This window comes from Pagrus major, chromosome 17 (genome assembly GCF_040436345.1).
Source record: "Pagrus major chromosome 17, Pma_NU_1.0".
Taxonomy (NCBI): Eukaryota; Metazoa; Chordata; class Actinopteri; order Spariformes; family Sparidae; genus Pagrus; species Pagrus major.
In genome coordinates this window covers 19094099-19106718 of record NC_133231.1, presented here as the reverse complement: position 1 = coordinate 19106718, position 12620 = coordinate 19094099, and the positions used below count along the sequence as shown (strand labels likewise).

General features: G+C 40.0%; 1 protein-coding gene across 1 annotated transcript; it reads right to left on the bottom strand.

The window, feature by feature from the left end:
* Positions 1–300: 300 nt before the first annotated feature.
* On the bottom strand, positions 301–3808 carry kcnj14 (potassium inwardly rectifying channel subfamily J member 14). The gene is made up of 3 exons (XM_073485333.1): positions 2750–3808; positions 1277–1594; positions 301–531 (listed from the first exon to the last, which is right to left on the bottom strand). Exons 1-3 carry the CDS (start codon positions 3806–3808, stop codon positions 301–303), a joined length of 1608 nt encoding a protein of 535 aa, XP_073341434.1.
* Between the last annotated feature and the right edge of the window lie 8812 nt (positions 3809–12620).

Sequence of the window (12620 nt, the reverse complement as noted above, 5' to 3'; positions counted from 1 at the left end):
TTTTTTCTCTGTGCAATCTTATTTGTAGAGAAGTGCTTCTCTAAATCTTGCAAACCTTTTAAAATTCGGAGGGGTCTCTTGACTTGCTTCTACTCTGGACTTCCTGTCCTTAATCCTGCCACTGGCAAATCCACAGCCCTATCTACATTTAATCCTGTCTCTCTTGGTCTACCCCTTCCTACCTGTCCAACCCACTCCTTTTTGCCTGTTCTTCTTCTAAACCTCCAGGATAACTTCCTGTTTCTTTTCCCAGGTCAATTTCCTTTCTTTTCCTCCCTTAAGGCCTCCTATCCCACATGTTTAGTTGTAGTGGAGATGTTCTGCCAGCGACTGCCTTCGGGTCGGAGGGGAGGGACACTCAGGGTCTTGGTCAGGCTCATCATCAGGGGATACGAGTTGCAGAGCCACTTCGTTTTCATAGCAGAATGATGAGCGAGAGCTTTGAATGTACTTCTGCTCAGCAAGCTCTTTAGCACTGCATGAAGGTGTGTTTGGGATTTCATATGTCCGATGGAAGAACGAGTAGTCCACCTGGAAAAAGGACAGAAAACAAGAAATTTTCAATACACATTTTATTTGTATGCTAACAAGACAAGAATCTAGTGCCATGCTAGCAGCTCTGCGAGGCTATATTTGGGTGCAGCTGTGCTTTTGGCTAAAGGTTAACTTCATAATGTTAACATGCTCACAATAACAGTTACTGTGTTGGCATGCTAACATTTGGAATTAGCAAATTAGCTAATTAGTCCACCTGGAAAAAGGTCAGAAGACATTTTCCAAAACACATTTAATTGGTATGCTAACAAGACAAGAGTCTACCGCTGCGCTAGCAGCTCTGTGAGGCTATATTTGGGTGCAGCTGTGCTTTGAGCTGAATGCTAAATGCTCACAATAACAATGATTGTTGGCTGATGTTTGCCAGTTAATGTTCACCGCGTTCACCGTCTTAGTTTAGCGTATTAGCATGCTAACATTTGTTAATCAGCAATAAACACAAAGTGCTACAGAAGCTGATGGGAATGTCATTAGTTTTGCAGGTGTTTGGTCAAAAACCAAAGAATTGGATATATTAAAAGTGAATCCTATTGATGGTGCTGATAGACAAGTAAGGGAATCACCATAGTTAAGACATCATTGCCATCTCTAGAGCCACACCGCTACTGTGGCTAAAAAAAGATAATACATTCCTTTTTACTGTAGTGAAGTATTAGACCACTTCAGACATTAAAGGTAGTGAAGGATCCATACACACATCTCTCTATTCTTATTTTCTGACCTGGTAGCAGTCTTTCCTCTCAAAGAGCACTGGTTCGAATCGGTGTCCCCAGAGGATTTCCGACGCCAGATAGGAGCTACGGCACTGTGTGGTCATGGCTGTGGCCTCCACCATGCCCTCGAGTATGACTACCACCTCCAACTCGGAGTCATTCTCCAGGGTGTTTCTGTCGATCTCGTAGAAAGGCGACTCGTCGTTGATCTCGTGGACAATTGTCACTGGCGAGACCAAGAAGATGCGATCGGTGCCAGTGTCAAAACCCACGTTGATGTCGGCGTTATCCAGTGGGAGGAACTCTCCTTCTTCTGTCACCCTTGACTAAAGGTAGAAAAAGAGTGAAAATAGAGCCACAACTTGGAACATGAAACTTTCCACATTAGTTGCCATTACGTTGCAAAATTGATTTTCACATGTGGGAAAATTTCAAATGGAGACTAGATCGATTTCCAATATAAAATAAAAAACAGCCAAAGGCAGGTCGGACATGATCCAGTAACATCAAATTAAACTGTAATATAGGCTTAAAATGCAACACCATAATATAGAAAAGAGGAAATGTATCTGTCATTTTAAATACTGACACCATTTCCAAAGGTCATCTGAGAAAAACATTGGAAATTAAATTTCTTAACCTGACCCAAAAGCTTAGTATTTGGTTATTATATTCAGCAGAATTAGACAATGCTTGTCTGTATTCATACCACCCATGCATAGGCTTATCACTCACCCAACCCTTACTATGGAATAATATCCAGTAGCAGTATTTAGAATTGTATTTCTTTGATCCTCGGAAACGTAATCCCATCTGCCCTGTTTGAACTTTGATATGGTCATGCTATTAAGAGAGATCAAATTGTCGATGCTGTAGCCTCAGTGTTCCACAGATTCTGACCCTCTGGACAACTCTGGCAGCATACACACATGTACACACACACACACACACACACACATACACACACACACACACACACAACTGCGATGACGACAAAACAATCTCAAAAAAAGGAAGCATGTTTAAAACTACCCAGTAAGGTCAGACAGTAAGGTAAACATAATCATGTATATGGTACAACACTCTTAACACACATACAGTACACACAAGGGAAAATGAGATGACGAAGGACAATGGTTGTCAGTTAAAGAATTGTGGGCAAGTTAATCCATGGTAAATCTTCCTAACCCCTGAGGGAAAATAAAACAAGCTCTCATTAACGACGGTCCACAGAATACAGGCCAGATGGTCTCAGCGCTCTCTCACTCTCTCTATTGCAACCTTTTTTCCTCTCCCACTATCTCTCATAGCAGCAGCCACAATTTTTTTGGTACTCTTTTACTTTTCCCTGTCTGTTTTATCATCTCCAATGTATGTCTCTGACCCTTAAAAAGGAAAAAGCTTGTCTCTTTTATCATTGCCATACTTTCTGACTCCTTTCTTTTTTTCTTCATGGTCAGTATACAGCTTCCTCCACTTACCTTCAGTAGTTGTGCTCGAACATGGGCCTCTACCAGGTGGCTCTTGCGTAGGTTTCCGACCCTCCACATCATGCAGAGTTTCCCGTCCCTCAGCGCCACCACAGCTGTTTCAGAGAACACTAATGTCTCGTTGCGCTTCTTGGGCTTGGCAATCTTTGCCATGACTGCCCCGATGATGAAGGCGTCAATAATGCAGCCCACAATGCACTGCAAAACGACCGCCACCACCGCCAGGGGACATTCTTCGGTCACACTTCTGAATCCGTAACCGATAGAGGTCTGCGTCTCCAAGGAGAAGAGAAAGGCTGCCATGAAGCTGTTCACTTGGAGGAAGCACGGCTCCTCAACCACTGCCTCTCTATCAGGCCCTCCTCCAGACCCGGCCTCTCCTGATCCCGGAGAGGAGCCTGAGCTGGGGGTAAGCCGAATGGAGAGGTCCCCATGCGCGGAGGCAATGAGCCAGAAGGCAAATCCAAAGAGCAGCCAGGAGAGAAGGAAGGAGAGGGTGAAGATGACAAGCATCCAGCGCCAGCGGATGTCCACACAGGTGGTGAAGAGGTCGCTTAGATAACGCTGGCCCCTCTCGCTCATGTTGACGAAGGTGACGTTGCAGCGTCCGTCCTTGCCCACAAAGCGTTGTCGGGGCCGGCGGCTTGAGCGCCTGGTACGCCGGCGGTTGGTAGTGGAGGGGGAAGAGAGTGAATTCTGGTCCGATGATGACCGGCCTTTACCTCTGCCTCCTCCACTACTGCCTTTTCCACTCTTTAGCCCTGAGCACATTCCTCCTGCTCTCACCCCGCCTTCTCCTGCATCTTCTCCAACTGACTCTCCAATGGCACTCTGCCTCCTAGCATTGTTGGTGTTGCTCTGGAGAGGTACAGTTTTGCCGTTCAGAGCATGGGTCGGGGAGGGGCTGCTTGGGGTCCCTGACCCCGTTGGACTCCCCCCTGCCCTAGCCGTATCTGCAGCACTCTGTGCCAGCCTCATGACCTCCTCCTCCTCCACTGGCCCATCCACCACAGCACTGAAGCGGCGTTTCACGCGTGCCGCTCCCATCATGTGCTATAAAGGCTATTCTCTCTTATGGAGAAGTTCTCAGTTACTCAATATTCCTCAGTGTGCCCTGGTTTGATTGTTGATGATGTTGCACCTTGATACAGTCAATTAAGTGTGTGGAGCTAACAACAAAGTCCGTCTTTAATCCTTTTTAATGAAGAGATATTAGCAAGTCTGTGGTGGCCAACCAGACAATAATTGCCTTCAAGGCCATTGATCAGTCCCTTGTTTACTTTCCCCAGCTCATAATGCTGTTTCCCAGTACAGTCTATACTTTCAGTGACAGATCTCTGAGCAGCAAAGTGGACTTTCTTGAAGTGAGTCCACGGGGACATTCGTTAACAACCAATGTCCTTGATACTCACTGAAGTAAGTAAAGTGAGGTGAGCTGAAAAGAAGGATGTCAGCAGTAGCCCGAGGAGTCTATTTTTTTGACAAGGAGTGGGAGGGCTGGATTGACCTCGACAGACATCACAAAAGCATGCAGGATTGATTCTGTTCAGTTCAAAACAATAACAGGGAAACCTCAAGCAGGTATATGCTGATAAAAGCTATAAACAGATAATGCAATGGAGTAGGAAATATGTCAAGGATATAGAGCTCATTACAGGGTACCTTCTATAATATTGTGACAAGATGCATACAAGACAGACAAATCAAATTAACTTAAAACAGGGCGATATGATTAAACAATTTTCAACATGCAGTCAAAAAGCATAAAAACATGCCAATTCTTACGATCAAAATTCGTCCCAGCTTCACAACCCCTTGGTATGGGCATGAGGAAACAAAGAATACAGTAATTTCAGTAAATCAAATGCCTAAAGGTCAAGGAAATGTCATGTTTGCCCAACAAGAGGGTCCCAACTGAAAGAACCAAGTTTTGCTTGCCATTTCCTGCACAATCATGTCACTGCTTTAACAATTTCACAGCGTCTTTCAAAGGGTCTGCATATCTGTTTGATGGCCATTGTCAATTTTGGTGAAGCCGTATTTTGTGTAATAACTGTTGCGTGGATAATATTGACCTGAACTACACGGCTGTTAACAATCGCCTGCAACAGTTAGTCTCTCAGAGCAGACATACCTCATTACAGTTCAGCATTACGGCTGAAAAATCGCCTATGCCTGACGAAAGATAAGAAGAAGGGAAGAAAACAACAGAGAGAGATTACTTTGATCTATCTCCAACACTAACTGTGTTTTTAACTTTAAGTGGAAGATTTATGTGGAGGGAAAAGGTAAGCACACAGGTCACCTTAGGAAGTCTGCTACATTTTTCCACAAGTCTGGCGCCAAAGATGATAGATCAGGTGTATGCCACAGAGGGAGAAGAGCTGAGAAATAAGGTGGCTGAGAGCTTTGTGGATTGTAGTCTCTAACTCAGCATCTGTTTGAACCAGATCAAAAAGAGGCTGCTTGAACATCAAAGAGAGTTTATGCAAACAAACCAGAAGATCACATGTAGATGCATTATGAAAATAAACAACATGCAGGGGAAACTTTGAAATGCACCATGAATATTATCTAAAACACATGCACTAGCATGAACATGTCCTCAATATATAGAAATAATTATTAAAAACTGACAAAAGATTAAATAAAAATGTGCAATTATATCAGGCAATGAAATGGTATGCTTGTCACGTATTTACCTTGCCCAACCATTTCCACAGAACTCAACACAACTCTTCCACAATTAAATCCTGACAAGTATACAAGAGTATTCACATCCAGTCTCTTTGGAACAATGGACAGAGAACAACAAGACACAAAAGCTACTGCTAAAACTGTACAAGTATTGAATAGGACATTTCCTTCAACCAATAACAGCAGGATAGACAAAAGTCTACAACAAATGGAAGTGGGGAAAGAGATCCCTCCTGAAGTGTGAGGTGACATAAGGGTTCATCTTTGCTTGTTAGTTGACCTCCCTTTATGAAACATGCTCAGAAAATCATTGAGCTTAGGGGGAAAAAATCTCAGGAGAAGATAACAAAAGAGTCTGCTGGTTTTTCTTTTGTCTTTACTGAGATGTTTGTGGTCTGTTTTGCATCCCGTCTTGTTCAACACAATGCCAGTCTTGAAAAGAAATAAGAACAAACAAAAAAAAAAGGTAAGGTCATTGTAAACATTTACAAAGCTGAAACAGATGATTCATCAGTATATTCGCATTTCATTTCAATTAAAATCTTTAGTATGCTGTATATGATACATATCTAACTGGCTGGTTATCAGAAACCTACCTTTTGTAGTATACCTCTATGGTTTTTCTCATGCAGTCCTTGAATTGTTACTGGATTATTTTATCGATCAAGTATGGTGGTATGTTTTTTTTTCTATAGACAGTCTTTGCTTGAAAAACCAAACTCTGTCACGACAAATGGAAAAACTTCATGGAACTTTCACTTCATGACAGATGGAGCCTGTGAACGGAAACAAAGAGAGAGAAAGAGAGAGAGAAGGTCATTTTCATTGTTTTACATTTCTGTACTGTACTATACACTATAATACTATAAAATCAATTTTTGAATATACACTACTGCAATTCTAAATATCTCACAGAGTGAGCATAACACTGAGCTTTCTGAAGTACAGCTGATGTTCATTACAACACATTTATGTAGAGGGATACAGAACTTTATAATGAGAATAGGTAAATTATCCTGTTAATAAGTCATGTAAAAGTTCTGTACTACAAGGCCCTCATTTTGGGCCAGGGAAACCAAGTGGTACAGGGTGGGTGATCTTTGATAAATAAGCAATAGTGGATTTAAGCCAATAGACTGGAAGAATTGCAGGGGATTTTCTTGGGCAAAGGTTGAGACTGGGATTGTAGCTCAGATGACGGACTGGGATAAACCGGGACGCTGGGTTGGTTTGGGTGAAGAGGTAGTATGTCTTGCTGTAGAGATGGCGATATGCTGTGGATTACAGCTACGCTCGTGACTCCGGTAATCTCACCGATGGTTTTGCTAATCCCCTGAGGACTTACATAAGAGCCACTACTGTTATAGAAAGTGGTAAGAAAATCTTTGAACACACAGGTAGGATATTTTATGGCATAAACAGGATTTGGGATAACACAGGAAAAGGGAGAATATGTCACTGAAAGTAACAAATGTCCAGTGTAAATATAATGTTCACCTTGAGTCAACTGGAACTGATCAATACTTTTACTAGAATCTGAGACATAACTATGTTGCATGATGTATATAAAAACAATGTGGTGGATCTTTTTTTGCAAATGTAACTAAAATAGCATCAGCTCCAGATTGTCAGAAAAAAATACTAATTACACACATTAAACTGATATATAACTTTGTATAAGTCATCTTCCTTAGATTCATGATCACTACGTCAGCACTGTGCAAATACCACAAAGGTGAAAATAATGCAAACCAGTCCAGGATGTAATAGGCTCAACCAAAATGCATGAATATAACACTACTGAGGCTATTATTGCACTGCTAAATGTAGAACAAATGGTAAAGCATTATCAAGGAAGCTTGACACGGAAGAGTAAATTATGGAGGTGTTAATTTTCACAAAGTGATAAAGACAGATTGTTCCAGGCTTGTGTTGCTCAATGTTCAGTTAATGAACAAATGTGTGAGGAGGAGAAAGTCTTGACCTTGAGGCCTCTGCTGTAGCTCCTGCCAACACTACCAAATGAACAAGCTCTCAGGTTTGCTATCTCTGTGATTGGGTTAAAGTGTCGCTGGACGACTGACGACAGTAGCCCGAGGAGGTGATGAGGGAAGTGTGTGTGTGTGTGTGTGTGTGTGTGTGTGTGTATAGGCAATGTAAGGGTGCACATGTCCTTGTGTTGCCTAACCTTATCGTGGTGAGGTGGCAAATGTCTCAAATGACTTCTTATATAAGAACATTCATGTAGGGGTGTCTGTGAAAATTGTCCATGTGGAGTTGTTGCTTCACACTTCAGGACCCCCAGAGCAGGATCTCATCTGCAGTCCTGCCTTATATGATAAAGGCTGAAATGTGATGGGGCTACTGATGTTTGTGACTCCTTTAAGCAAACTGATCTCCTGCAGCAAACATCAGCCTCTGATAGTAGATTATACAGGGGTCAATCAAGAGTTTTGAATGAACAACAGTTCACCTACTGCAAATGGACATTTTCATCTTATACAGTATACTGGGATATTTACTGATATTCACAATTAAAGGTACACTATTTAGTTTTGGGAAATATGTTTAAAGAGAAAGATCTTCATTGACTGATTTTTTTTATGCCTAAACAAACTAAATAAACAACTTTCTGCATAAACTGAATAAATAAAGACAAGACAATTTCATACTGTTTTACTTTGCTTATGTTTGGCGGACCTTGCCACCTTTCTAGCTTCAAACAGTGTTCTGGGAACCTTATTTTCCTCTGAGAACAGCTTGTTTATTCAGTAATGGAAAACATTAATATTTCAGAGCTTGTATTGTTACCTCATTGATACTTTAAACATTAAAATTGTTCAAATGTTTAATTAACACCTGCTTAAAACAAAGACGACATGTAGGCTCATTCAAATATCTTGGCTTGCTATTTTCTCCCACTTAAAACAGGAAATATGGCCGAGCTGGCGTTCTTCTTAGAACTAGGACCTCCAAATCTATATGTTAAAGCAATGCATGCATAGCACTACATCAGGCTAATTACCTGTAGTAACCTCCATCAGCCCAGTCTCATTCCCACCTAGTCAAATATCGATGTCTGTTGCCCAAAACTTTTCTTTAAAGTAACACTGGAAGCATTTGGTGATAGTGATAAAGCACACATGAAATTATACGTTATTTATGGGCAGTGACTAGGGATGTTAATGATTAATCATTATTTCACCAATTAAAAACAGACAACCAGAGATGAGCACTGGTACATCAAAAAGTAACTTGTTACAAATTACATGCTACTTGCAGGTAATTTACTTGCTTATCAAATATATCAAAATAAAATACAAAGTACTGGTATGATTAAATGTATTTAATTAAAATACAAGCATACTATACAAACTGATATTATTATGTTTTAGTCATCTAATAGCCTCAATATAGGTTGGATTTTGTTGGGCCTGTTGTTGAATGGCGACAGACCAGAGCAACACAATTAAAATAAGGTCATTATTTTGTGTTGTTTAGTTTATCCGTTCTTTTAACTTCTAATTTAGCCTACTTTGATTTTGCATTGAACAATTATCAAGTCATAACGGCGCATCAAAAAGGGCAAAGCCTAGGTTACTACAGAGTCGACAATATGAAAATACTCTGCATAAAACACACAATAACATCGACCAAGTAACAATTATCCATATGCATCACATCCACGAATTCAACACCATGACAATAGAACAATACCAATATCATATCTACTGTAGAAAGCACCAGGGCATGTTATTCAACAGTTTTCATTTGTTAGTTAACATTTCTTGGTGGTATTTTTCGGATCATTTTAAATAAATTATGCTTTTAAAAAGTGACGAGGACAAAATCTGCCATTTAAAAAAGTGTTGGGGACATGTCTATAGTCTCCCCAGTGTAAGTGAGACCTTTGGTTGGCCATTTTATTGGCAGATATTGACTGATCACAGATACAACAAAATTGGCGTATATGTTGTCCAATACATGCTGACTTTTTTGACAGAACATAATGCGGAAAAAACTGTTTCACTACTCTTATAATAACAGAAAAAAAGGCATATTGTCAAAGTTTATTGTTAAACTGTATAATATCCTGCCTCTATTACATATGTTTGTCTCAACTGTTTGACAACCACATTTGAGTATCTTTGCAAAAAACGTATGTTTAATTACAAAGAATATCGGAAGATATTGATGTCAGATTTTTTTTCCCTCCTCATATTGGCATCGGTCCCCAAAATCCAGTATCAGTCGAGCTCGAACTATATTAACCAAAAAAACGTACAGCAATACAATTACCTTGGCAATTATGTTTCAATTCTCCAGCGGGACCGCAATAATCCACATTGACAATTTATCTTTCTCTCTTTTTTTATTGTGGGTCTCTCACCATGTATTCTCTCTATGGCACCTCCCCTGTCCTCTTTCTATCCAGATTATCTGACCATATTAAGGTGTTATGTGGTCAGATTAGGTCTGCAGAGAATATGATTTCAGTGTCATTGAAAAAGGCTCTGAATAAACCATGTACTTCTTTGTCTGTCACCTCCTGTGTCACATGTGATTTGTGACCTATTTCCTGTTTTTATGTTCTAAAAACAAAAGCATAAGTAAAATAATGTTCACAGGATAATGCTGCTCTTTGTGTCATTAAATGTGGTTGGATACTTTCATGATGGTTTAATTAACACTGTGCACACAATGTACAAAACAAAACCCTCAAAAGTGACCATCTAACTATAGAGACATCAATACTTGTTATCGATCAGGGGAGTTAGAAACCAGGGCGGGTTTCTCTCTCATACTGTCACATTGCTCTCTGTTTTGGGTCTGTTTTCTATATCTCTTTATTATTCTATTAAATTTCACTTTACAACGCAGATTTTTAAAATGTTTGATGCACGCAAAGGGGCTACTGCAACAGCTGTAATAGCAATGCATAAAAATATAACAAGCGCACAGTGACCTTACAATGCTGCAGTGACCTTTTGCTTTAAGCCTATCTGATCAATACAGTTCTAGTGTCGTGTTGATCTGGTGGCATCATTCATATGTTGCAGCTGATAGTTGCAGCACCAGAGTACTGAGCAGTAATGGATGTTGTGTCATAAAGAGTCAAATCAAACCTTGAGTATGTCTCCAAAGAATTGTAATTTAACATCAAGGGTCAAACATGTAGCACCTTTATTCTTATTGGGTGCACCTACATTTTGTGCTGGCGCCCCTAAATGAAGGGTTATGTATCAACAGCCAATATTATCTATATAAAATATGAAATAGAAAGCAGTAGCATGGACTGGCTACCATGCCGCAGAAAAAAGGCTGCTGCTGGCAACAGCTCCTAACGTAGGCTATATTAGAAACCACCAAAGAGCAATGAACTTCAAATTATTAATATTCAAAGATTGGCTATGAAATATAAAAGAAATATAAAACTATCTTAAATAAATAGAATATAAATAACACAACCAGAATTATTAATCAAATGTGAAAAGACTTTTGGGAACTGTACCCAAGTCTTAAAATGATAAGCAAAATCTTGCCAGTTATTCTGGCATTGTATTGGCTAAAATGTTGGCGACATTCTCATGTAAACAAACACGCATGTTAACACAATGGGCAATATCAATAAGATATGTATGAAAAATCAATAACGCTAATTATTGAGGTAGGCCTAAGAAGTCTTGACATAGTTATTGTTACACAAAAGTATAGATGAAACAAAGAAAATTGTGAACACCATGACATGGTAAATCTGATGGTGTGTGGTTAGTTAGTTAAATACTGTGAGCTCTGACCGGGCAAACATTTGGAATTTAGTGATGAACAACACACACACTCCCAGACACTCCCAGACACAAACACAAATTTGGAGTCATCTTGGCGCCGGGCCTTATTCCATCTAATTGAAACTTTTCCACCATCGTCCCTCCTTCAGCTCTGTGAAGCGTTCGAGGTCATTGTGTGACGACGACCAAATGTTAATCTGGGGAGTTAAGATGGTGCAGGTTGCAATGTGACCGTTTAAACTCTGCACAACTCTTTTCTAATTAAGAAAATACTCAGAACAACTCAACTATTCTTTTAGAAATATTCATATCGAGTTACTCCATAAACAAGTGTACTGTCATGGAGACTTTTTGTCTAATTGTTATCCGATAGAAACGCCTTTTAGCGATTTAGAAAGCAAATTTCAGTATAATTCATGACAACAGAACCAAATTAACACTCTGACCTCAACAACAATGACACATTTTATCGTTCTTCAAAGTGTAATTTATAACTTAACTTAACCTGCTGTATTGGTTTGAATTACAATGACTAAAAGTTTCCATCTTTCTAGGTGGTCACAGCCTTTGGATTCCTGCCCTACCACTGCTCAAATCTAGAACATATCATGACTGTATCAGCTGCACAACAGCACAACCGAATGATGCTACTTGCATATATTTGCATTTGAAATGTGGCACAGACAACAACGTGTCAGGGCTTTTGAATGTTCGGTTCTGACGTGGCTACCAATTTCTAAAATACAAGTGTAACTGAAATATTCTGCAAATGAATTTAACAACATTTTGAAGGTGGAAAGAAAGGGCATTAGTCAGGGCTAACCTTTAGAGTTTGATGTTGTAGAATCATTGTTCAAATCTATAGGAAAAGTCTTTGCATGTAAACGTGTAATAATTTGAATGTGAAATGGTCATAAATTGAAAAAATGTCAAATGCATATATTAGAGCAGTTAAAAAATTCAAACATTCTGCAGTTGAATTGCAATATTAAATCACTCTTTTCTGTGTGCCTCTGTTAGTGTTTCCCAAGTTGTACCATTGTTATTAGCATTTTCTTAGCTTAGCTTCCTCAGTATAGCAAGCCAGCTAGCATTGTTTCAAGCTTCTGAGGCTGAACAAAGTTAAGTTACGGACATGTGGTATGGAAGAAAAACATATTAAACCCGACACAGGGATGTATGTCGGTGGCGACGGGAGACAGTTTCCTCGGCTGGGTGAGACAATTGGGGGTTGCCGTCTGAGCTACAGCGAGAAACAGCAATGACTACAGTGGTGAGCTAATGTGCATCTCTGCCCTAGGGCAACTCTGAGGGGACAAATTAACTCAAGTTCAGAAGCACATGGCCTAATAACCCCCCCAGCATCGATGTCATCT

Coding starts and splice junctions, on each gene's coding strand:
- kcnj14 (XM_073485333.1), bottom strand. CDS start 3,808: ATGATGGGAGCGGCACGCGTGAAACGCCGCTTCAGTGCTGTGGTGGAT. Junction 1,595..2,749: donor TTCGAGCACAACTACTGAAG/GTAAGTGGAGGA, acceptor TTCTACCTTTAG/TCAAGGGTGACAGAAGAAGG. Junction 532..1,276: donor AGAGGAAAGACTGCTACCAG/GTCAGAAAATAA, acceptor TCCTTTTTCCAG/GTGGACTACTCGTTCTTCCA.